Genomic DNA, 26,092 nt, shown 5'->3' with positions numbered 1-26,092 from the left:
CACCAGATTGTGGACCTAGCAGGGAGGCTGAGAGCTCAGGAGGTAATCCTGGCTGCCATAGGAGAGGCCCTGGGAAGGGTTATTTGCCCTGGAAGCTACAGCACTCTAAGGAGCTACAGCTCACCCTCCATTTCCCCCCACCATCCACTGCCTGCCTCACACTCCCTTCTTCCTTTCTCACATTGGTCTCAGGCCACTGGCCCAGGGTTGGCTCTATACTGAAGGCCCAAAGATAAAGCCATCTGCTGGCTGCCATCCTAGAACACTGGGGAGGCAAAACTTCGATGTACTCATTTAGCCTCAGGCCAAGGGTCAGAGGAGGAGTGCTAGGGTTCAAAGGCAGTGTTGGCCAAGGCCACAGGCAACTGGTGGAAAGCTCCCAGATGAGGAGACTGGGGAAGAGCACAGCCAAGTCTCCTGCTAAACCTGCACTAGCCAGACTTCACACTGCCCTCAAGGGCAGGGTGCATGGTGGGACCACAGCCCTGACTTTCAGAAGACTAATGAAAAGGACTTAACGTTTGGGATAGTCTTTTCAAACCATCACACAAGTATTGAGCTCCTACTGTATGCCAGGCTCTGCCAAGGTACCAAGTCCAGCCAGAGGACAAGACGGTGCACAAGTCTCTTCAAAGCAAAGCAGGGTTGATAACAGTAGAGCAAAACTGGAGGACTTTGCTGTGACAGCACAAACTGTCCTTTGTGCTCTGACTCTAGGTAACAGGCTAGTGTTTGCTAGAGACTCAGTGAAAAGAATCCTGAAGTGAGCTCGGGCAACAGTGTTCCTCCAGGAGGATGTGATGTAGAACATACTACATGAATAGAGCCGGGCTCAAGAGGCACAGGGAAGGTATCCTGGGCAGGTGGAAGAAGAAGCCAATTCAACAGGCCTGGAAAAGGTCAAGGACTTTGGCCTTGTCTTGGGACTACTGTCTCCTTCCTAAAGAGTTGTCTCATAGGGCTGGGCACCTAATTCACCTGTCACCTGTCCCGAGGGCAGACATGAGAAATAGGAGGGGGCAGAGAGCTAGGGAGACTCAGGGCCTTGGAAGCTGCTGGGGCCCCTGAGGCTCTGCTTCCCACAAGCCCTGGGCCCAGATTCAAAGCAAGTTTGTAAAACAGGAAATCTGACAGACAAGGGGAAGGGGGAGGGGGGGCAGGAAAATACCCTGTTCCCATAAGAATTCTGGGAAAACACACAGCTAAGACAGGAAGAAGAAAAAAAAATGGAAAGAAAGAAAAACAAACTGAGGAGTGAGTGTGGAAAACTAGAGGACAGGAGTGGCCACTTGATCGCCGGCCCGCCTGAGGCCTAGAGAAGATGCCGGGAACCTCAGCCACTCCGTGGGACCAGCAGGGACTTTTCGGGGGACCCCCAGGCCACACAGAAGTCTTCCTACCATTTTTTTTTAGTCCTACCTCGCAACAATGCCATGACCTCTCCTGCCTGGAGGTCGGGCCCCAACCCCCTCCCCCCCCCCCCCCAGGTTCTGGACATGGGTTTTAAGAGGTGGCGCCAGGTGTGAGCCTCAGAGTGAGCTTCGAGGACCTGGTCCAGGCAGGGCCAGGAAACCTCCCCACTCCCACCCAACTTCTAAGAAGCAGCCTAGAGAACAGCCTAAGCAGCAGGTGGACAGAGGGGTGGTAGGAGACAGGCATCATGAAGCAAGCAGATCTCCTGGCTCTGCAAGAGGGTTGGACTGTGACAAGGAAGCAGAGCAGAGCCCTAGTGGTCAGGCTCACAGACTGCACTGAGGGCAATATCCTAAGCACCTGTCCATCACTGCGCCTGAAGGGAAAGGCAGCTTTAGCACGCTCACTTTTCAGAGAAGGAAACCGAGGCCTGGGACTTCTGGCATTGCATATATGGGGGCAAGGAGGCAGCCCTGCCCTACTCTGGCTCCTTTACAAGGGGTAGTGCTTGCTCTTTCCAGTCCAGGAAAAGCAATGCTACTCCTCCCAGGCCTGCGCCATATCAACTCCTCTCTTCTGCCCTCCTGCCTGCTCTCCAACGCTCTGTCATGGCTACACTTCTGTTGCCAGATGCCACAACTTACTGGACACACCCTAGATGCAAACACTGGGCCCTATGCTTCATAGGCATCATCCTCATTTTAGTATACCTATTCTAGGAAGAGGAAGACTGAGGCTTCGATGGGTAAAGTGACATGTTCAGGGCCACAGCTCAGGAGTAGAGTTGGATTTAAACCCTGATCCCACTTAAAATTTGGCACTCTCGATCTGCATTAGTGTCTAACAGAAAAGCCATCTTGAACCTCTGAGTCTGAAATCCTAAGTCCAGTCCACCTTAGTGCCTGGCCCCACTCTGACCACACTCTGGCCTTCTGATCCCTGGGGAGCAAAGAGACCCTGGACCTGTCAACTTCTCACCCATGTCCTCCCTGCCTCGCCACTCTGGTGTCACCAGGGATTTTCTATCTAGCTGCAGGAGGACAGGGAGCAGAGTGGGGCTGTAGGACAGGACCTGAGAATTGAGGAGAACTGGAGGGGAAACACTTGGGTCCCCTAGCAGCAGACACTGGCTCAGGGAGCACCTCTGGATGTATCCCAGGAACCTATACGCTGCCTATAAGGGGAGTGAGAGCCTAGCTCCCAGTGTGATCATGGAAAGAAGCAGAGGGACCTCAATTTTTTTTTAAATCAGAACAATTTTTGTGCTCTTTTCCAGCTTGGACATTTCCAGAATCTGTACAAGAAATGTCTACATTCATCCTCCTTTGGCCCCTTGTAGGAGAAGGAAAGAAAGAGAGGGAGAGAGAAAGAGAGAGAGGGAGAAAGAGGGAAAAAGAGGGAGAAAGAGGGGGGGAGGGAGAGAGAAGAGAGAAGACTCCTTCTTGGGCTGGGATGTATCTCAATGGTAGAGTGCTTGCCTAGCACATTTGAGGCCCTGGGTTCAAGCTGAAGAAGAGAAGAGAAAAGAGAAAAGCCTCCACATTGTTCATGAAAAGAAAGGCCCAGGGATTCGCAGTACTGTTACTCTCCACCCTGCCCCAACTTCCAAGACTGGGTCTGAGAAGTCAGACCCTTTCAATGAAGTTCAACTCCAAAGCCACTGGAGTCCTGACCCATCTTGAGGTGACCAAGCTGGAGGAAGAAAACCACGCATGGGTGTACAGAACTACCTGCTCTCACTCCAAGCACATTGCAATACACAAAGAGGGTGAGCAGGCACTGCTGTCCCATCAGAAGTTGGGAAAGTTGGCGGAAACACTCAGCTGCTTAGCCACCAAGCCATCTGCAGTCCCAGACCCGAGATGCCTTTTTACATGGACACTCCCTCCCCAGAGAAAAATAGCAGAAAATTAGCTGGATCATCAAAGAGGCAGCCTGAGCTGCCCTAACACAAGGTAGCAGGTAACAGGCTACACCTTGGGCCCAGCCCGTGCCTCTACAGAAATGTGCTTACGGAGAGCTGGAGGAGGCATAAAAGGTCTTGTAGAGAGAAAGAGAGAGCGATCTTGCTGGGGCAAGCCCCCCCCCATCCTCAACACCCCATAGGTCCCCCCTCAAGGGGGCCATACACCCACCTGGCGGTAGCGGCGCTCGGAGCACACCTTGCAGAGCCCATTGAAGCGGTTCATGGCTGCAGGTCTTGCCTGGGCTGCCGCCCCATGAAAACCCCAGCTCTCCCCCCCAGCAGCGGGAGCCCACACTGCGCCGTCAGCCTGGCATGACCGCCCTGGGAAGCCCGCCCCGCAGAAGAATGGCAGGAAATCACCTCTCACCTCCCCAAGCCCTGTCTGCACTGTGTGCCTCTGCAGATAAGCCCGAAGGCTTCCTGAAACCTCAGAATGACAAGGAAGAGGGAGAGTTTTATATTAAAATTCCTGTCAACTAGTTAGTATTCCCCAGGCCTGGCGGGGAGAGGGCGCCTTTGTTCTGGCTGCATTCTCCGCCATGGGCCACTTTGTGAGCCCAGTGTTCTCACAAACACCCCACACTGCCTGCTGGAGAGGAACCCAGGCAGAAAACACGCCCTGCTCTGCAATGGCACCGCCTCCCCTGCATGTCCCAGGGTCCCTAAGTACAAATCCGAGAAGGGGGGGGAGGGGAACACAGCCTGGAGATCCGGCTATGCCTACACACACCCCATCTTAAGCCAGGAACACAAAACACTTGGAGGCTGAGACCCCCGTGCCACTCACTTCCTTGCAAGGGGGCTGCAGGAAAGGTCTGATGGCTTGTGGACCATGAAGTCAATGTGGAAGGGGATCTAGCATCCTCATCTTGCCAATGAAACACCAAGGCCTACAGAGGTTAAGGTCAGATGCTAGGACATTCTCCAGGCCCTGTTTCCTGCCTTGCAGCCCTAGGATTGCATCCTTCAAATAGCACAGGGTGAGAGCCCAGACTCCTTGCCTACCTAGGAAGCCCTTGAAAATCCCAGCCACCCACTCATGTCCTTATGACAGAGGCTGTCCCCTGGTTTGGTTGCAGTGTGACTGTGGGCAAGTAACTCAGGGGGTTTGTTTGTTATGGCATTACTGATGGTGGTGTCCCTTAACTTTTTTTTGCTCGAGGGTAATGCTCTGCCACTTGAATCACAGCTCCACTTTTGGCTTTTTTTTTTTTAAGCCGGGGGGGGGGTCAGTTGTGGAGCTTGAACTCAGGGCCTGGGCACTGTCCCTGAGCTCTTTTGCTTAAGGCTAGTGTTCTACCACTTTGAGCCACAGCTCCACTTTTGGTTTTCTGGGAAGAAGGTAAGAGTCTCACGGACTTTCCTTCCTGGGCTGGCTTCAAACTGTGATCCTCAGATCTCAGTCTCCTGAGTATCTAGGATTACAGGCATGAGCCACCAGAATCTGGCCACTTCTGGCTTTTTACTAGTTAATTGGAGATAAAAATCTCACAGACATTCCTGCCCATTCTCACTTCAGATCCCCAGATCTCAGCCTCTTGAGGAGCTAGGATTACAGGTATAAACCACCAGTGCCCAGCCTAATCCTGCCCTCTGGGAACTGGGGCTGTGTGCAGAACCATACATGAAGTAGGATGTTCCCAAGGCCACGAGAGCCCTGCCATGTCCATGTGACTCCCACACCTCACCATGAAACTCCCAGCTCACTGTCATTTCTGTGCTCAGCACACACAGAGAAAAGGAGGAAGAGCTTCTTTGTGCCTCTCTGAAGCTTTTCAACCTCCATTGAAGCAAGTTGCTCTAATACTATGTTGTCCAATACAATGGCAACTGACTAGACAGGTGAAAATTAAAATTAGTTACAATGAAATAAAAAGCTGACATTCAGTTCCTGGGTTCCTCGAGCCAGCTACAATGGAGTGTTCAATAGCTACAGGCAGCAAGCAGCTACTGCACTAGACAGAACAGCTCTGGACTGGACACTTCACATGAGCCAGACCTTGGACAGACTCACAACTCTGTCCAGTACCCAATGCCAGATGAGTCCACACAGGTGTGAATGCTTTGTGAATAACAGGGGAGCACTTAAATGGAGCCAATGAGATAAATACATTTTCTTTTCTTTTTCTTTTTCTTTTTCTTTTTTAGTCAGTCATGGGGCTTGAACTCTGGGTCTGGGTGCTGTCCCTGAGCTCTTCAGCTCAAGGCAAGTGCTCTACCATTTGCGCCACAGTGGCACTTCCGGTTTTCTGGTGGTTAATTGGAGATAAGAGTTTCACGGACTTTCCTGCCCAGGCTGGATTTGAACCACGATTCTCAGATCTCAGCTTCCTGAGTAGCTAGGATTACAAACATCAACCCCTGGCACCTGGTTGAATACATTTTCTTGACTGCAATACCCTTATAGGTAAGATGTCATGAAATACGGGGATATAGTATCTTCCCAGCCGGACCATACACAGGAGACAGCATGGCACAGTGTTCTCAGGAGATGGCTACATCTACCTCATTCCAGGCCACTACCTCTTATTGGCTCTGTGATTACAAACAGTGACCTAATGCCTCTGACCCCATGCATCCCCTCATCTGTAAAATGGAGCAGTGACAACCACCACTGGGGTAGCAGCCGGGATGAGGTCAAAATAGCACTTCAGAGGCTAATCAATAGCTAGGAGTTGATATTTCCTTCTCTAAATTGTTAGAGAAGATCATGGATCATCTGCTCTGCAATGAAATCTTCCCCCCATAGGAAGTTTCTGTCCAGATTTAAAGCCCTTGTGGAGGAGCATCGACCAGGCTCAGATTCAGCCTTTCCCTGACCTCAGCAGGCCTAACCTGAGAGGCTGACTCAGCCATGGCACCATGAGGAATAGTGGCCTTCAGACCTAAGGGAAGGAGAGGATGAAGCATCTAGAGGCCAAAAGTCAGTAAGATCTAGTTGCCTCCATTTTCTGGCTCTCTCCACACTCCATCTACAACCCAAGAAAAGCTTCTCTTTCACTATGAAATCTCTTAGCAAAGTCAAAAATGCTCCCGTCAGAATGCAGAAGTTCAAACACCAAGGGCAACACACAGATCAGAACCCTGGAGTGAGCCTCAGGTGCTACCTACCAGCCCCGGACAAGTTTATCCCCAACCTACCTGGAGTTTCTCCCCATTCTCTGTGTCTTCACTTCCTGGCATTTGTAGCAGTGCATCTACAAAGTGACAGAGCACAGTCAGAAAAATTTCTGTTAGCCAGGTATGGGTGGCTCACAACTGTAATCCTAGCTACTCAGGAGGCTGAGCCCTAAGGATCATAGTTCGAAGCCAGTCCAGGCAGGAAAGTCCATAAGATTCTTTTTTTTTTTTTTTTTTTTCCGGTTGGTCGTGGGGCTTGAACTCTGGGCTTGGACGCTGTCCTTGTGCTCTTCAGCTCAAGGCGAGTGCTCTACTGCTTGAGCCACAGCGCCACTTCTGGTTTTCTAGTGGCTTACTGGAGATAAGAGTCTCACGGACTTTCCTGCCCAGGCTGGCTTTGAACCGCGATCTCAGATCTCAGCCTCCTCAGTAGCTAGGATTACAGGTGTGAGCCACCAGCGCCCGGCTATAAGATTCTTATCTCTAATTAACTTCCTAAAAAGCTGGGAGTAGAGCTGTAACTCAAGTGGTAGAGTGCTAGCCTTAAGCAAATAAAGCCCAGGGATAACACTCAGGTCCTGAGTTCAAACCCCAGGACTGGCAAAAGAAAGAAAGAGCCAGGTGTTAGGAACAGAAATTTGTTCAATTTAATGACCAATTTTCCATGTCTATGAATGCCTGATGAATAGTTATTTTGTTTGCTTTGATAACCCTGTTCTTACAACCCTCTAAGACTGAAAAAAAAAAGCCCCCTATAAGTAAGAATTTTATATAGATATAGTTAACCCATTAAAGAAGATCATACTTGGCTGGTCTGAGACAAAGCTTGTCTTTTCCAAATGACTTTACATGATCATCGACTTTTGGGTTAATTCACTAGATGTTGATATTAAATTCTAAGATACAAACTTATTTCCTTCACTACATCCTTAAAAATACTAAATTCTAAGCACACTTATCAGTAACCTATTTCTTTAAAATTCTTTGTAAAATTGTGGCATTGAAAAGAAATATTTAATAGGTAGTGATCAGAAAATTTTTTAGCTGTTTGAAAACAAATAATCATTAAAGATATTTCCAAGTAGATTAGAGATAAACATAAACAACAGCAAAAAAACATGTAACCTCATTTTGTCTCCATTATACAAGTCAACAATAAAATAAAAGTACTTATTGGAGCCTGGCACCAGTGGTTCATGCTGTAATCCTAGATAAATGGGAGGCTGAGATCTGAGGATCAGGTTCAAAGCCAGCCAGTAAAAAAGTCTATGAAACGCTTTACTTAGTCATCAAAATGACAGAAATAGAACTGTGGCTCAAACAGTAGAGCATCAACTTTCAAAGGAAAACAGAGACAGTACTTATATCCTAAGTATAAGTTCCAATACTGGCACAGACACACATGTGGCATGTGTACACATGCACACACACATACACGCAGTGCTCATTGTTTATTTTCAAATTTGAAGATAAAGTAGATCACTAAGATCTTACATGAGGATGGAAGTAGGAAAGTTACAGGGATCTATCTCACTTATAAACTCAAAAATGGGAACAACACTACAACAAATCAGTGGTCTCTCCTCTCCTTTTCCCATATCCTGCTCAAGAATCACATTCCTTAGAAAAATAACACAGCATGTTTGATTATTCAGAACCCTCTCCAAAGAGCCAGTACATTAACTGGATAAATGCATTCTTTGCTTCTCCACATTTCACAATATTTGATTTAGGTATAAACTAAGATTATACCTAAACTGAAGGCTTAAGAGGTTAAGAGTAATGTTTAAAGCAGAGAGTGACTGGGCACTGGTGGTCACATCTATAATCCTGGCTACTTAGGAGACTGAGATCTGAGGATTGAAGTTCAAAGCCAACCTGGGCAAGGACGTCCATGAGACTCTTATCTCCCACTAACCACCAGAAAACTGGAAGTGGAGTTGTAGCTTAAAGTTGTAGAGCGCTAGCCTTGAGTGAAAGAGCTCAGGGACAGTGTTCAAGTCCTACCACCAACAGAAAAAGGAAGGAAGGAAGGAAGGAAGGGAGGACAGAAGGAAGGAAGGAAGGGAGGACAGAAGGAAGGAAGGAAGGAAGGGAGGACAGAAGGAAGGAAGGAAGGAAGGGAGGACAGAAGGAAGGAAGGAAGGGAGGGAGGACAGAAGGAAGGAAGGAAGGAAGGGAGGACAGAAGGAAGGAAGGAAGGGAGGGAGGGAGGAAGGAAGGAAGGAAGGGAGGGAGGGAGGGAGGACAGAAGGAAGGAAGGGAGGGAGGACAGAAGGAAGGAAGGAAGGAAGGAAGGAAGGAAGAAAGGAAGGAAGGAAGGAAGGAAAACTAGTTTCTATTGTCATGTGAAAACCAAGTACAGCTAACCCATGGACAAGGCTTGGTGATGGGTCATATGGCTACCTGGGCCACTCCTAACCTCCAAGATACAGTGATGCCCAAGGCTTGGGCCAGGAAGGCAATTAGAAGCTAAAGCTGGACTATGTATAGGGAGGGTAGAACTGAAAGGGACTGAAGACAGGTCCCAGGGGTTCATGCCCATAATAGTAGTTATTCAGGAAGCTGAGATCTTAGGATTACAGTTCAAAGCCAGCATGGACAGGAAAGTCTATGAGACACTTATTTCTGGTTAACAAGAGAAAAGCCAGAAATGGAGGTATGGTTCAAATGACTGAGCATCAGCCTTGAGTAGAAAAAGAAGAGATAGCATCCAGGCCCTGAGTTCAAGACCCAATACCAGCACACACAGAAATAAATGGTACGGAGGGTAGGGGTGGGAATGAAATCCAAGTCCTGAGCTTTAGGGCTCTTGGAAGGGCTTAAACTCCCTGCCCGCAGAGGTGGACAGTCCAGTGTCCCCAAAGCAGTCCAGAAGGGCTCCCTGAGGGTGGTGGGCTATACATGCAGGGTCAGGTCCATGTCCTCTCCAAGGAAAAGTCAATCAGATAGAATGTCATGGCTAAGTGTAGCCTGCAGCTTGCATGCTAACAGGTACTTATGAACAGTCCCTAGGCCCAGTAGCCTCACAGGACCTGGGAGGCAAGCACTACAGAACAGGGACCAACACTACCACATAGGAAGGGGAGGGGGGCAGCGAAGGTGGGCTCTGAAAAGGTGCTCACACACCTCTTACTGGCCGGAGCCGCCGTCTGGCCACCTTCAGATGCTTGGTCCGGCCCAGGTCCTCCCCCAGCAAGTAGTACCAGCCATTGATCTCCTGTCATGAGAAGAATTGATGCATTCAGACAAAGGAGGCAGAGGAAAGGGCACAAGAAGGCATCCACCAACATCCCCCCCACACACACACACTCACACACTCACACACAAGTAGTAAGTAGTGCACCCAAAGACACAGAGCAGCCCTCCCTTGCCTCTCCAAGGCTGCTGTGACTGCCCCTTTAGACACCTTCTTGACCTCCAGGCAGAGGTCATTTCCGCCACCAAATCTCCACAGTCTCTCATCCAAGAGGCTCACTGAGACTTGCCTGCCTGCTCTTTCCCACAGCAGATTGTATACCAGCTCTTGGACATGCCTGACAATGAGCCTGGTACACACAGTAAGAGCTCAATAAATGTTTGTTTGTTTACAACAAAGGGGAAATGGGTGAAAGACCGATGGAAACTGGGCCCTGGTTGTTCATGCCTGAAATCCCAGCTACTCAGGAGGCTGACGTCTGGGGATCATGGTTTAAAGCCAGTCTGGGCAGAAAAGTTGAAGAGACTCCAGCAAGATGCTGGACTAGCAATGTGGCTCAAATGGTAGAGCATCAGCCATGAGCAAGCAAACAGAGCACAAGGCTCCTAGTTCAAGCCCTGGCACCAACACTAAAAGAAAAAAATTAATGATGGAAAGGCCAAAATGCAGGCATCCTGAGGCCCTTTTCCCAGGGGAATGAAGCAGAGGCCACAGTGAAGAGATCATGAGGACAGATACACAGCCATCCTTCCCCTCTTCCCGCACTTCACCATAGCAGAGCCATGCAAAAGGCTACCAGGGCATTTCTAAGGATGCTCAAATGGCATGCATAGCTCCCTTGCTCCCATCTTCCAGTTGGGGTACAAGACTGAATAGACGTAAAAAAGGGCTGGAGAGCATGTGGGAGGCTCTCCAGATTCTAAGTCCTCCCCTAGCCTGAGGACAATGCTGTTCCCTTGGCCTCCCATACCTGGACCTTCATCCAGGGGAGGTCAGGAGCTCTGTGCTCACATGTATGTGTGCGTGCACACGCATGTACACACACACACACACACACACACACACACACACACACACACACACACGGACTTTTCAACATCCTTAACAACAGATATTACAACTCAGTACCTCCTGGGAGGCCTTGGGGCTGTCTGTTGAAGGCGACCTAAACCCTCAGCCAACAAATCTTGGTGGGAGACCAAGCTTTGGTGGGGTACCGTGTCACAGATAGGAATTCCATTCAAGGATTTTCAGGGGAGGCCTGCCAACAGCAGCCCAGGCCTGGGGGAAATGGCACTCCAGAAGATTCCCACGGACCCACCTTGTCTGGAGTCAGGAGAGACTTCACCCCAAAGCTCATACAGCCAATGAGTGCACGTTGCCTGGGGGAAGAATACAAAGTCAGTACCATGCCTGGCCAATCCAGTGATTCTGCCATAAAGTGTCCCACGTGGCTTAGAGCACTTCCACCACATCGGCTCACTTGTCCTCCCTTTTCAAGGCGGACACTGAGGAGTCCTCGCGCGTTTACAGAGGAAACAGTCTTAAAGCTAGATCCCTTCCAAGGTCACAAGACTAGCCAGTAGTCTGGTCTGGAGGAAACCTGAGCTTTCTAGGCCTTGGTACAGTACTCTCTCTACCACCACAAAAACTTAGAACTAGCCAGGCACTGGTAGCTTACATCTATAATCCTTGCTACTCAGGAGGATGAGATCTTAGGGTCTCAGTTCAAAGCTTTGAGACTCTGATCTCCAATTAACCACCTAAAAGGCTGGGAGTGGGAGTGTGGCTCAAGATGTAGAATACTAGTCTTGAGTGAAAAAGCCAAGTGAGAGTACAAGGCCCTGAGTTAAAGCCCCAGTACTGCCACAGACACACAGACACAGACACAGACACAGACACAAACACACACACACACACACACACACACACACACACACACACACACACACACACACACACAGAGAGAAACTCAAAACCACCTTATGGCATTTTTCACTGTCTCGGTGCTGGGAGAATGGGAGAGTTGGTCCTCACAGGGAATCTCAGCCCCTACCTGAGCTGAGGATGCTCAAGCAAGAGGGAAGGGAGAGGACCATGGTTCAAGAAGCTCTGTTTCTGGTCCAGAAAGGGCCCAGGCAGTTCTTAGATGGCTTATTGGCAAAGTTCCAAGCACACCCTGACACACAAAAGTCTCCATGACCCATCTGACCTGGCTGCAGGCAGGGGAGACAGGCGTGAACCAAGCTCAGACTCACAGAATGTCAGACTGTGGCAAGAAATAGAATTCGAGCTTGGCCTTTATTAACAGGAATCCAAAATTCCTGAAGAATCACCACCAATCCAGGACTGATTAACACCTGACAGCTTGTAATAATGATGACAGCGATTAATAGTAATAGCATGCAAAAAACTTGCCATGCTGAAGAAAGTTTATAAGACTGTAATTAATAAGGAAGAGTTTTACATGCACGCACACAGGGGGGATCATTAAGGGTTTTTCTTTCCTTTGATTTTACACTGTCTTTGCAGTTTTGAAAGAAATAAGCACAACTTTTTTAATAAAAAAAAAAAGCAATAGAAATGTTTCTTTAAGTACTTCTATTGCACCACACCCTGCTTTATCTTCACATTAGAATTCTTTGTGAGTTATTTTAGAATTTGCTTTTTTTTTTTATTTCCCCTGTTCTCTCTCTTACTGCTTCTCCCAGGTCACTCTCCTTGATACACAGGTTTAGTAACTACTAATGAAGAGACATCATAGATATTTAGTTGAATTTGACATCAGAAAAGCTCCCATAGGCAAGGGGTTTGCTCTGTCCTGTGAAACAAACATCAATGCCCACACTGGAATAATTGCCTAGTTAGGTAGTAAATGCCCTCAGGTGTGCTCCCCACCACTGCCCAGGGGGTCGCTTGTTCTATGGTTGCAGGGCCCCAAGCAGCTCTGGTCAGCCATCACTAAAGAGCCTGCCTGACATCTGGACTCCAAGGCTTGAACCTGGGGATCCCAACTCAGTTAGTCCAAGAAGGAGTCTGGAGAAAGTTCTCCAGAGATCCTGCAGGCCCCTCACCCACGCCTGCCCCAGGCAGCGACCAGGGATCTAGAAGGTCTCTATTGTTTGGATTTTCCAGAAAGGTTGGCAACTTACCACCTGACAATCCCAAGGAAGACATAACTAGCTTTCCCAGATGGCTGAGTCAGGGGCAGGGATGAAGGATGCTAAAGGGCTGGTCCTCAATAGAGAACCACCACCTCCCTATCAGTCCATGCTCTTAACCACGGCCATGAGGCAGAGGCCTCTGTATCCATCTGCTGTTTCTCACCAGCTGCCTTCCAGCTGTGCCTCCATCTGCTCCCCCTCTGCCTAGCCCCCTCCCATCACACAAGGCCATATTAACACCTACTGCACAAGAACCAATACAGTCACCTCAACAAAGCAGCATCTCCTCAGCCACCTTCCCTAGCCCCGTTGCCCTAAAGAAGCATTCTTCCCTCTTGGGAAAAGGAGAAAGCATCCCTAGTGGGTGGCAGCTGCGGCAGCAGCTGCAGCCAGCACACAAGCAACAGACACTCCTAGAAGGGCCACTGGGGCCAGGACTTCTGGAGAGTTTGCCAAGGTCCTCCTGCAATGTCCTGTTTGTCAGCACATTCAGGAGGCCTTTTGGATGGTGTCTAGATGCTATAGGCTCTGCTCTTGTGCTGGCTGTGGCCAGTTTTTATATCCTCAGGCTAGTGCATTAAGCTGTAATAAATGCTGCCTCTCCCCACTCTTCAGTAAGTGGAGTTTTTATTCCCTGGTGCTGTTGTTACAGAGTGCTAAATGGTTAATAGCATCCCTTGAGCTTTGCTTCCTGCTAAGGGGCCTCCAATGATTTCATGATCATTCAGGCAGAGTAAATTGTCACAATTAATGTCCACAAGCAGGACCCTCTCTCTGAGTGTTCTGCAATTAGCTCCTTCTGAAGGCTGCTTCTGAGGACCCTATGGAGGAAGAAGACCGCTTTTGCAAGCAGCCCGGACATAGAGCATATGGCAATCGACCCTCCAGTTTATCAACTGGAGGGGCCTGCGATTTCCCTAAGTGCTGAGTCTCTGAAACCACGCCTCAATCACTGCTGACTGCCAAGGCCTAAGCTTCAGGCTTGGTGTGCTTAGCGAAGGCTTGACAAATGAGGGAATTCATCAAGCCCATGGCTGGCAGCTTTGGGCAAGGAGCTTGCAGTGTTAAGGAAACAAGACAAACAGGCAGGAATTTAAATAGCGGTTCAAGTCATCAATACAGGACCTGCCACCAAAAAAGGGTGAGATTGACACATGAACAACACAGGCAACAAATTCCAAAGGCTCAGGAGGCAAGAGGTCATTTAGGATAGAGATGCCTGCAGGAGGCCCCAGAAGCTGAGCCAGAAAGAATGAGAAGATCATTTTGGACAAACACTGTGTGTGTCTAATCTCAATTAAATTTTAATTTGATGGCTTAATTTTGAGTATCTATTTTTCCATTTATTTTTTTCCCCTTAGACTCTGTATCTGTCATGAGCTTTCTGACACAAAGCCACTGTCCGTTCCTAACATGCCTACGGAACTCAGAACAGGACTCAGCACATAGCAGACCCTCTGTAAATGTAGATTATGTATTGTATAATAGATTGTACATTATATTATAGATTATGCATTATTTTATATATGTGCATATCTACATAATACACATTTTTAATTTGGTATATGTCACTATAATTCCTACAAGATTGTTTTCTGGCTACAAGTTCTCCCCTGCCCCACCGCCATAGTACTAGAGATTGAACTCAAAGCTTCATGCTTGCTAAACAAGCGCTCTCTACCATTTAAGCCATGCCTCCAGTCATTGCTTTGCTTTTTGGATAGGGTCTTGTGATTTCACCCAGGCTGGTAGACCATAAGTCTTCTACCTCTATCTCCTTAGTTAGCTGGGATTACAGGCATGAACTACCACATCTGGCCAGTCACAAATTCTAGCAGATGTTATAATTAGTACTAGAAACTTCAGTTTGCCTTTCACCATATCATTGAAAGGAACCTCCAGATAGCTTAGTTACATATTCAAAGCTATTAAGGGGTTTCTATTGCTTTCTTTTTTTTTTTTTTTTAATTGTATTTTATTTTATTTGAGAACATACTGTACAGAGGGGCTACAATTACATGGGCAGGATAATGCATACATTTCTTACCAAGCATTGCAGCCTCCTCCTTTGTTTACCCTTCACTTCCCTTCCCCGCCTCCCCCCTCCCCCCACCCAATTTTACCCCCCTCCCCCCACCCAATTATACCCCCCTCCCCCCCCACACCGAAATTGTAAAGCTGGTTTTGACATGACATTTTGTACTTCTCATTGTTGCAACAGGTCCCCCTGAATCCTTAAACGACTTGTTTGTCCCCATCTCCTCCACATGTTATACTGACATCAAATATAGTGAAAGCGGGGGTTACACTGTGGGGGAGGGACATACAAAGCAACAAAGAAATAATCTTATAAATGCATTAGAAACACATGCATGAAAGAAACAAAAACATTAAAATACATATTTAAGGGTTCATTTTCCTAACATCACATTATCTGGCCTTTTCCGCTTGACTCATACCTATACTAGATATTGCAAATAAGGGAAACCATGGGACCTATGCTTCTTTGGGCCTGGCTTACTTCACTTAATATAATTTTTTCCAAACCTTTCCATTTCCTAACAAATGGGGAAATGTCATTCTTTCTGATGGAGGCATAGAATTCCATTGTGTATATATACCACATTTTCTTGATCCATTCATCTACTGAGGGGCATCTGGGTTGGTTCCATATCTTAGCTATGGTAAAAATAATTGTTTTCCAGTAACTTTTTTTTTTTTCTCATCTTATAATTTTTATTTCAGAATTACGTGAATGAGTTTTCCTTTCTTTTCTTGTCTTCTTTCTCTTTTTCTTTCTTTCTTAATTATCTTTTAGTTTTTTATCTAGCTCTACTAAACTTCTGATCTTTTCTTCTCCCTTAAAGCTTTTCACATCTCCTCTATGTCCCTCCCCTTCTCTGAACATATTCACATTCCTCTCTAAATAGACGGTCTTTTAACCTCTATAATAACATTAATTTTTACGTTTCTATTCTTTTTCTGGTCTCTCTTTATTCCCCTTTCCGTCTCTTCTTTTTCTCTCTCTCTCTACTTGCATCCTACCCAACCCATTTCCTGCACTGTGATTAGGACATAGTTAACTCTCCCTGTGCCTCCCCACACCAATCTATTCCTATTTTTTACCTACATCTCTCACTAATCCTAATAATTTCTGGTTTTCCAAATTCTTTTCTGCGGTTCGAAGTCCTTTAACATATAGTCGTTTGATGTTGAATAGATGTATCTGTTGAACTAGATTGTATCTGTAGACTATTGACTGTACAAATGCAAACTTTGGTTGATGGTTGCCTTAAGATAGTGTTCTAGCACAAAACTGGTGCAATCTTTATCTCAAATGGGCCGAGTAAGCCGGAAAAACACAAGAAAAATGGCAAATTCGGGTATCTCAATTCCCAACCTTGATAATCAGGGATTAGAACAGATAAAGAATAATCCAGAGGAGAGTTCCCAAATAGCTCTACAAACACTAATAGCAAACATGATAAATGAGAAGTTTGACAATGTACAAAGGACTCTATTGCTTTCTGAGTGTGATGATACTGTTGTGGTTTCTTTAGAAGCCATTCATACATACATACATATATACTTTTTTTTTTTTTTTTTTTTTTTTTTTTTTTTTTTTTTTGTCGGTCGTGGGGCTTGAACTCTGGGCCTGGGCGCTGTCCCTCAGCTCTTCAGCTCAAGGCAAGCACTCTACCACTTGAGCTACAGCGCCACTTCCGGTTTTTCTGGTGGTTTATTGGAGATAGGAGTCTCACGGTCTCTCTTGCCCGGGCTGGCTTTGAACCGCGATCCTCAGATCTCAGCCTCCTGAGTAGCTAGGATTACAGGCGTGAGCCACCAGCGCCCGGCCCATATATACTTTTATACACACACACACACATATACAGAGAGAGAGAGGTGAGATATGAGATAAGGAGATGTCTGGGATTTGCTCTCAAATAATCTACTGATGGTGGGTGGGGACACAGGGAGATTGGCCATATATTGATAACTGATCGAACAAGGGCTCTGCATACATATAGTCTTCTATGATACTTTCTACGTCTACATACACTTTAAAATATATATAATTTTTAAAATTCATCATATGAAAATATCTATCATTTTAAAAGACCCACAGAACCTTGAAGCTGAAATAAACCTTACAGGGCACTGAATTTTGTAGACAGAGAAACTGAGGCCTGGAGCTGGGAAGAGTCTGGCCCCTGGCCCCAGAGCCATCAGAGTAAAGCTGGATCTATGGCTCCGAGTCTGGGTTCTCCTCCGCCCTGCGGCCATCGCCAGGTCACGCTGATATCATACCACCCTCCACCAGAACTTTCTGCACATCCTCTTATCTCTCTCCTGTGATTTTATGACCATCACTGAAGGATCTGAGGATTCTCTCTTATCTCCTACCAGTTTCAAAATGTACACCACAAGTCAGGTATCAGTGGCTCATGCCTGTAATCCTAGCTACTCAGGAAGCTAAGATCTTAGGCTAGAAGACATCCAGGACAGAAAAATTCCATGAGACTCTTATCTCCAATAAACTACAAAAAAAAAAAAAAAAGGCCAGAAATGGAGCTGTGGTTGAGCACTATCCTTGAGCAAAAGAAGCTCAGGGTCAGTGCCTAAACCCTGCTGAGTTCAAGCCCCAGAACCAGCACACACTCACCATACATTTGACTAAAACTGCCCTATGTAAGCTCAAAAATGCAGCCTAGGACCTGGAAAGCAAGCTACTGACACAGAAAGAGCATAGCTTCCAAGTCATTTATAGCCTGTGTGCGGCCTGAGAACACACTGTGATGTGTTTGCAAGTACACAGCCTTGCTGCTAGACTGCCTGCATTTGCAGCTTGCTTTCTCTGCATCCCAGCTGTGCTACTTTGGGAAAATTACATAACCTTTCTGTGTCTGTTTCCTCACCTGTGAAAGAGCAACGGTGATACACCCTTCCAATGGTGTTGTGAGGATGAGCAAGTGCATAGTCTGTGCTTGGTGTCCACACATAGTAGTGCTTAGGTGCACACTTTTTATCACGCTGAGCCAGGCCTTTAGAGGAACAACAACAACTCACATCCCTCAGGGTAGTTCTGAGGATTAAATGAAGCAGGATATAGAAAGTGCTTGGCGCAGAGATGAGCTAGTGAATGCTTGCTTCCTTTCTTCTGCAATTGTCTTCCATGTTGCTAAGTTCAACGTCTGTCTTTCCGAGAACACAATTTGATTTGGGAGTGTTCAGCATTGCTCAAGTTCCCTGTGAGTCCTCTCTGTCCATCTCCATCTGACCTTCTTGCTCAAGTGAGTCCAAGAAGGAGAACCCACTGAGGAGCCTGGAGGGAGGCTGGGCCGCCCCTCATGCTGACAGCTCTGGCCCGTCTGAGCCTGCCCTGTCCCGCTGGAGTTCTGGGCTGGGACTGTGACCACGAGTCTGGCTATGTTTTATTTAATAAGGAATCTCACTTTCCCAAAATAGGCAACAAGTGGAGACACTGCCCTAGTCACGCCGCCTCCCTGGGGGCTGACTCATTTTCCCCAGGCCTCACTTTCCCTTCCAGAAACGTGACCTGCATGACAGATGCCTTCAGCAGCTCGAGCAGCTCACTCTGCTCCTGCACGGGGAAGGACTCCTGGGCAGCATGGTCTTCACCAGCAGCTTGCTGGGCATCCAGCCGACTCTGCAGAGACCTCCACTGCCCCATCAGGGTTCCCCCCCCGCCCCGCTTCATTTCCCAGCTCTTCCAAGCCAGGTCCTGACCCCTCTGTCTGCCACTCATGCTCTCCCATCTGACCAGAATCTCACCTGCTTCTTTGTGGTCATGGCTCCATATTGGTCTCACAAGCACAGAACAATCTCTTTCTCTCTCCCTCCCTCTCCTTTCCCCCCTTCCTTATCTCTTTTTTTTCTCTCTCCCTTACCCTCTCCCTCTCCTTGTCTCTTTCCCTTCCTCTCTCCTCTCTTCCTCTCTTCCTCTCCTTCTCTCCATCTCCCTCTCTGTCTTTCCCCACACACACTCTCACCTGGCATCTCTCCTGGTACCTGCATGTCACTATATCCAAAACCCACTAACCTTCCTCTCTACACTATGTCTGGCTTAGGTGTTACCACCAGCTACTCAAGACTATCTTTAACTTCTCAACTTGCTCTCATAGTAAATAACCAGTAAGTACTATTTGGGCAGTACTGAGATTTGAACTCAGGGCCTCCTCCTTCTCATACTTGCTTCACTTGCTTGCTAGCTCTGCTGGCACTGTACCACTTGAGCCATGCCACTAGCCTGATTTTTTGGTTTAAGGAGAGTCCTGTGGCTTAAACTGAAGGCCTGAGCTTGATCCATGAGCTTTTGTGCCCAAAGCTAGTGCTCTACCACTTGGTCCACAGCTCCATTTTCAGCTTTTTGCTGGTTAAGTGGAGATAAGAGTCTCTCAGACTTTTCTTGCCCAGACTGGCTTCAAACCTCAATCCTCAGATCTCAGCCTCTTGAGCAGCTAGGATAACAGGCATGAGCCACCTGTGCCCAGCTTCTAGCCTGCTTTATGCTGGTTATTTTACAGATGTAGTCTCATGGACTTTTCTGCCTAGGCTGGCTTTGAACTGTGATCCTTGAAGGACTTAACCTCCTGAGTAGCTAGGATTACAGGTGTGAGCCAGCAGTGCCTGACCAGTAAGTACTATTCAGCATTGAGAAGTATCTTCCAAATAGATCCTGGTTCCCTATTCCACTCTCCTCTATCCCAAAGCATCTCTCTCACCCAAAGACCTATCACAACCATAGACGTAGATTGTACATCATCATTGCCTTGCTCAATGCCCTCCAGTGCCTCCCAGTGGACAAATAACTTGTTTAAACGCATGTTCCTGCACCCTGCCCACAAAGATTTGGAGTTCATTCATCTGATGCAGCACCTTGGAGCCTGCACTCCTCACAAGGGCCCTCATGAGATTTGAACACAGGACTGTGAACCACTGGCCCTGAGGAGGAAACCCTTCTCCAAAGATAACTACAGAGCCGCTTGATGTGCTTTTCACTTGACCTCCACAACCAACCAAAACCACTGCAAGTAACTCCTCACTCCTCCCCTCTATTCATACCCCCTCTGCTCTGATTGGGTTCTCTTCTGCCCTTTCACTGGTGCACAAGGCACAAGAGTAAAGGGCTGAATCCAACTGCCTGGACTTCCATTCGGGTTCCACTATTCACTGCCTGTGTGACTTGGAACAAGAGACTAAGCTTTTTTACTTTAAGTTTAATGTTCAGGAAACTTAGGACAAAACTGCATACATGAGCTGAGTATGGTGGTGCATGCCTATAATTCAGTAGGTTGAGAGTTTTAGGCCAGCCTGGGCTATAAAGAGAGGCTTTATCTCACAAACAAAAAACAAACAGGCACCTCATGCCTGTAATCCTAGTGACTCATGAGACTGAGATTTGAAGATCGAGGTTTGAAGCCAGCAGGACAAGAAAATCCGTGAGACTCTTATCTCTAATAAACTACTCCAAAAAAAGGCTTTAAGTGGAGCTGTGGCTCAAATGGTAGAGCGCTAGCTTTGAGGGAAAAAAAAAAAAAGCTCAGGGACAGCACCTAGGCCTGACACAAAAAAAAAACAAAACCAAAACCTTATCTAAGTAATACATTGTTAAGCTCTGACTCAAGATCAGACCCACAAATGCTTGCTCTTTCTCAACCATATTCTCAAGTCTCTATCAGGAACCCTCCAAACAGGACCCACTGAGTCCTCAGCACCTAGAATGTTGGTGGTAGAAAATCACAGTTGAATGGATGGATAGATGGATGGATGAATGAATGGATGGATGGATGGATGGATGGATGAATGTGTAGAGAGCTGCGAGAGGCCGCACCTGGAAGATGGCGCCGGCTTCCGCCCTCCGCCTTCCCGATGGCGAGTGCTCTCGTGGTAAACAACTCCTGATATGGCTAAGGCAAAGAATCTGGCTTGCTTCTGTGCACCTGAACCTATTGGCGGTTCCCACGTGGCGTATCAGGGTTGGCTACCCAGCGGGTATTTAAGGCTGTGGGGAATTCTCCCCGGGGTTGGGGTCAGAAGATTACTAAAAGGTCCTGAATAAACCGCGGAGAGAAGAGTCCGGTGTCGCGTCGTCATTACCGGCCGAGGCGGTAGCGACATGAATGGACAATGTCTACATTATTATGAATATCACTCTATCACACCTGAAAAGCAGGTGCTCAATCGAAATAAATATACTTTCTTCTGAAGGTTCAATGGGGCCGAACTTTTAAAAGTATACTAGCTAATAAAATTTAGGACTCTAAAAAGCATTCAGGGATTAGGGATATAGTTCATCAGGAGAGTGCTTCCCTAGCTTGCAAAAAGGTTCTAGCTCTAACACACACACACACACACACACACACACACACACACACACACACACACACACACACACACACACACACACACACACACACACACACACACACACACACACACACACACACACACACACACACACACACACACACACACACACACACACACACACACACACACACACACACACACACACACACACACACACACACAGAGGCATCCAACAGTTTCCAAGTCTACACTGATGAGTTGAACGCCTTTTATTCATATAAGCTCCTTTTCAGTCTCATTCAGCTCTGTAATTGCTTGACAAATTACTGCCCCCTCCCAATTCATCCAGCTTCCTTAGGCTATCTCTGCTCACTGCGCCCCTGCTGCTCACAGTGGGCCTCCCAGTTAATTGCTCCCACTCCTCTTTCTTTAGCAGCCAGTCCTCTCGCTCTCACTCGCCTCCCGATTACTCCTTCCCTGCTCTGTACTGTCATTACTGTCCTCATCTCTTCTCCTATATCCTACCCAGCCCACAGGATCAACCTGTTTGGATTCTTCTGTCCCCTAAAACCATCCCCTCATGGGTAGCATGGGCCTATCCTACATATTCCTACATATTCCTGCCTCCTTGACTTCTTCCATGCTGAACACCTCCTGATCTTCTCTTCTGGTCCCTCTGCCCAGGTTTAAAATCTCACTTTCCCCACAACGCCCTCCTGGCACAGCTCGGCCGGCAGCGTGCTCCCCTTCTCCCCTCTCCTCCCTGTCCTCCCTGCCCTTGTGACTCATTTCCTCCTTTTATTCCCATATGCAGTTCTGTTAAGACAGTGGTGACTAAAAGGGATACAGGCCTCCTAGTTTTCACAAGGTGCACAGTCCTGTGGAGCTGATTATGTGCATGTTGGTACTAGAATTTATCTCGGTACAGCACCTGAACAGTAAGGCCCCTTGAGAACAGAGCTCAGGTGTAGGCTGGGTGGCGCCCCTGCTGTACAACACAATGCCTTGCTGATGCCCACTGATGACAAGGTTGTAGTGATGAGGACTGGGGGGTGGGGGTGGGTGTGGGGGGGAAGGCAGTGAGCAGCCTCTGCAGTTTAGTGTGGTCTCAACCACTTATTTATCCAGAATGCACTAATTGAGCACCTTCGGTGTGCCAGCCACCTGACTGTCACAGCCCAGAGCTGGGTCTCAGTCCAGCTTAGGACATCTCCTCACCTGGTTGTACTGGCCTGGTTCCATACAGTAACTAGAAGACGCTTCTGATGGTCCTCCTCTGGGACAGGACTAGGAAGCAAATGAGATGATCAGCATGTTAGGAGGGCCAAACTCCAGGCCAGGCCAGACCCACGGGGCAGGTCATGATTGCAAAAATTTGGAAAGATCCTGAACAGCTGGTTTTTTTAAAAACAATATATACTACAAATTGTGTGGGGGATGAGTACTTACGTGCAGAATACAGTTTACATTACATTGTTAAAGGACAAAGAAGAGGTTACACGACACCATTATAAAACAATCCCATTCTGTAAACATGCCCAGAAATCCACACCCACACAAATGAAAGGAGCCCACGAGAAATGCATTTGCAGAGCTGAGTGGTGCAACTGACAGGTGTTTTCTTTGTTTTGATCATTTACATTTTCTAATTTTTTTTATAATATGTGAAGTTACCTTGTGAAGTGAAGAATAATCCAAAACATTATTATTAATTTTCACTAATAGGAAAAGGCCCAGTGACCACGACCTTCCCCTTGGCCCCAGGGTCCAGAAATGGGAGAAATAAATAATAACAGCATCTCCCACACTGCTAGGCATTTTCATATTTATAGCTCCCAGCTCCCGAGATAGGTCTATTATTAGCCTCACTTTATAAATGAGGAAGTTCAGGCTCAAAGAGATTACAGATTTAAATAAAAAGGAGGATAAGGAGGCTAAATGTCCTTCTGTCCACTTGGAAAACCCCCTCTGATGAAAGCGAAGGCCTGATCAGAGGCACAGTGGGAAATTGTGCACATTTTTTAGGGGCTGGCTGCCCCTGACTGGGCATGTCATTATGAGACCCAGCCAAGTGATATCTTCTCACTGTGGACCTTACCCTGGGCCCCCAGCCAGGGGATGAAGGACACAAGGAGGGAGAAAACAAAGACATCCTTTAGAAGTCACTATTTTTCTGCTTAGATCTAGACCTAGATCTGGCAACCCGTTTCCAGATAAACACTCCCTCCCTGTCCTCTCAAGGGCTGGCCCAGCTGCCCCAGACACTTACAAAAAGAAGTGCTCGTGGAAAGCAGGGTCTCTGCTGTCTGGAACAGTCTGCGTCTTCTGACATCGTCGTCCATTGTCATCAGGGATCAAAGAGATCTTCAATTGGAAAAAAAAAAAAAACATTAGTTAACCTCCTAGACATGTAATTACCTAAGCTGCAAACTTCCAGTGTCCTTCACACCAGCCTCTACAGAGAACAGAATGGAGTCCCGCCAGATACTAGAAAGAACCGTGGTACCCAGAACCAGTAGTGCTGGAGTTGTGGTACCACATCCAAGATGGCAGCCACAAGCCTAGTCAGAACTATTATCAGTCCTTCCCCCAAACCGGGAAGTTTCCACCCTTGATCTTAGCTAAAAGGCCACGAATAATGAGCATTTTCTAGCCAGGTGTCGGTGGCTTATGCCTATAATCCTAGCTACTCAAGAGGCTGAGATCTGAGGATCATAGCTCAAAGCCATTCCAGGTAGAATTAGCAGTGAGACTTATATTTACACTTAACCACAAAAAGCCAAAAGTGAAGCTGTGGTTCAAGTGTGGTAGGGCTCTAGCCTTGAAATGAAAAAGCCAAGGGAAAGCGTGAAGACAAAGAAGCACACACACACACACAATGAGGATTTCTCCTAAAAATCAAAGGGATCCTCTCTTCTAAATCCCAGTAGTCCCCAAGTACTTCCTAAGTTTAGGTCATGCTGCAAGTCACTAAACTTATATCCATCATCCCCTTCCCAGTGCTGTTCTCCCCCAACCCCAATGTCCAGGCTACTCCTGTCCAAGCCCCTCTCCAGACTCTTGGCAGAGAAGGGCTTCAGAACAATGCAGAGGTGAGAGCCAGGATCTGCACCTGGCAACAGTGGACACCTTTTATGAGGCTCCTGGCCTTTAGCACCTGCTGGAAGCAGACCCTCCCTTCTGCCTGGCCTCTGACTTCATCACAAGCACACCCTTATTTGTGCAGGGTCTCTTAATTTTGTGAGGGTTCAACCCTTGAGACACTCTCTCCATTCTGCTGTCCAAACCTGGCCATCCTGCCTCTAGTTTGGGGAGCGAAGGTAGAGACATTGCTTTTCACCAGAGAGCTTATATTTCAGCCACCCACATGTTCACAGTGCTACTTGTGTGGATGACCAAGATCACCCTGAGCAAGATCACCCTGATACTTCTTTGTCAGATACCTGTGGCTCACTCCTGTAATCTTAGCTACTTAGGAGACTGAGCTCTGCAGGATCATATGGTTCAAAGCTAGCCCAGGCAGAAAAAAACTTCCTATCTCCAATGAACTGGCATAAAGCCAGAACAGGAGGTGTGGCTTGAGTGGCAGAGCTCCAGCTATGAGAAAAACAAGGTGAGAGCACAAGGCCCTGAGTTCAAGCCCCAGAACTGCCAAAAATAAAAAGGAAAAGGATGGACGAAAGAAGAAGAGAAAAGGGGAAGAATGCAGTCAAGAATCCAATGTAGGGCTGGGATGCAGACCTAGCAAGTACAACCTCCTGGGTTTGAGCCCCAGTACCAAAAAAGAAAAGACAAAAAAAAATGCAATGTAGTCTGTAATCCTAGCTACTCAGGAGGCTGAGATCTAAGGATTGCAGTTTGAAGCCAGCTTGGGCAGGAGAATCCGTGAGATTCCTCTTATCCCCAGTTAACCACCAGAAAACTGGAAGTGGTGCTGTGGCTCAAAGTGGTAGAGTGCTAGCCTTGAAAAAGCTCAGGACGGGCTGGGAAGGTGGCTCAGTGGTAGAGTGCGTGTCTTGCGTGCATGAGCCCCCGGGTTCAATTCCTCAGTACCACATAAGCAGGAAAAGCTGGAAGTGGTGCTATAGCTCAAGTGGTAGAGCACTAGTGTTGAGCTGAAGAGCTGAGGGACAACGCCCAGACCCAGACTTTAGACCCTACCACCGACAAAAAAAAAAAAAAAGGCCAATAAGTTGGAAATTTAAAAAACAATAAAAGTTTCAGCTCTTGCCCAAAGGCAAAAGGAAGGAATCTATCCTAGCACAGGGCCTAGAGTAAATCTGACACGATGAATGAGGTGGCAGGACCCAAATGCTCACGACGTCAAATCCACAGTTGTGCTGGGATTTTGGGGCTCTAATTCAGTGACATGCTTGTTGATACCCTCCCCTCCCACACACACACACACATACATGTCACATCTCCAGCCCCATCACATACCTTTACATAGGAATCACAGACGCCAGGCTCTCTGCTCATCAGGCCTTTGCCTTCTATGACTAAAAGAGAATTGGAAGTTGGAGTCAATGCATGGTGGGTGTGTGCATGTACACAGTAAAAGGTCTGAAAATTAATATACAACATGCCTGTAATAACGGTTATGGAATTACAGAATGCATTCCACTACCAGATTCTTACAGCTGGAAGAGAATTTTAAATGTATTGAGTCCGGCTCATCTTTGAACAGAAAAGGCAGCTACAAGTGGGCCCAAAGGACTAAGAAATGTCCCAAATCTCAGAACACTGGGAATGGCAGTTGGATTTAGAACCCATGTCTCCTGGCTCTTGGTACCATCCAAGAGTGCCTTCCAGAATGAGAGAGCCATTCTGGAGAACTCCCTTGCCCTGTGAGCTGTGCTGGGTGATCGGGCAAAGTAGGTCACAAACTCAGGCTCTAGA

General features: G+C 47.4%; 1 protein-coding gene across 6 annotated transcripts in view; it reads right to left on the bottom strand.

The window, feature by feature from the left end:
• Positions 1–26,092, bottom strand: part of Rgs3 (regulator of G protein signaling 3) — a 139,385-nt gene that overhangs the window by 87,202 nt on the left and 26,091 nt on the right. For 4 of the 6 annotated variants that reach the window (XM_070012028.1, XM_070012030.1, XM_070012045.1 and 1 more), the window contains 6 exons: positions 25,634–25,692; positions 23,463–23,557; positions 22,412–22,480; positions 11,020–11,080; positions 9,629–9,719; positions 6,521–6,576 (listed from right to left, as the gene is read on the bottom strand). In XM_070012028.1, the coding sequence (XP_069868129.1) occupies positions 6,521–6,576; positions 9,629–9,719; positions 11,020–11,080; positions 22,412–22,480; positions 23,463–23,557; positions 25,634–25,692 (431 nt within the window). Of the gene's footprint in view, positions 1–3,548; positions 3,688–6,520; positions 6,577–9,628; positions 9,720–11,019; positions 11,081–22,411; positions 22,481–23,462; positions 23,558–25,633; positions 25,693–26,092 lie in introns of those variants that run through there. The other 2 variants (XM_070012062.1, XM_070012035.1) reach the window with 2 other exon arrangements.

This window comes from Dipodomys merriami, unplaced genomic scaffold (genome assembly GCF_024711535.1).
Source record: "Dipodomys merriami isolate MVZ:Mamm:240054 unplaced genomic scaffold, mDipMer1.0.p SCAF_11, whole genome shotgun sequence".
Lineage (NCBI taxonomy): Eukaryota > Metazoa > Chordata > Mammalia > Rodentia > Heteromyidae > Dipodomys > Dipodomys merriami.
This window is presented reverse-complemented; position numbering and strand designations above follow the sequence as displayed.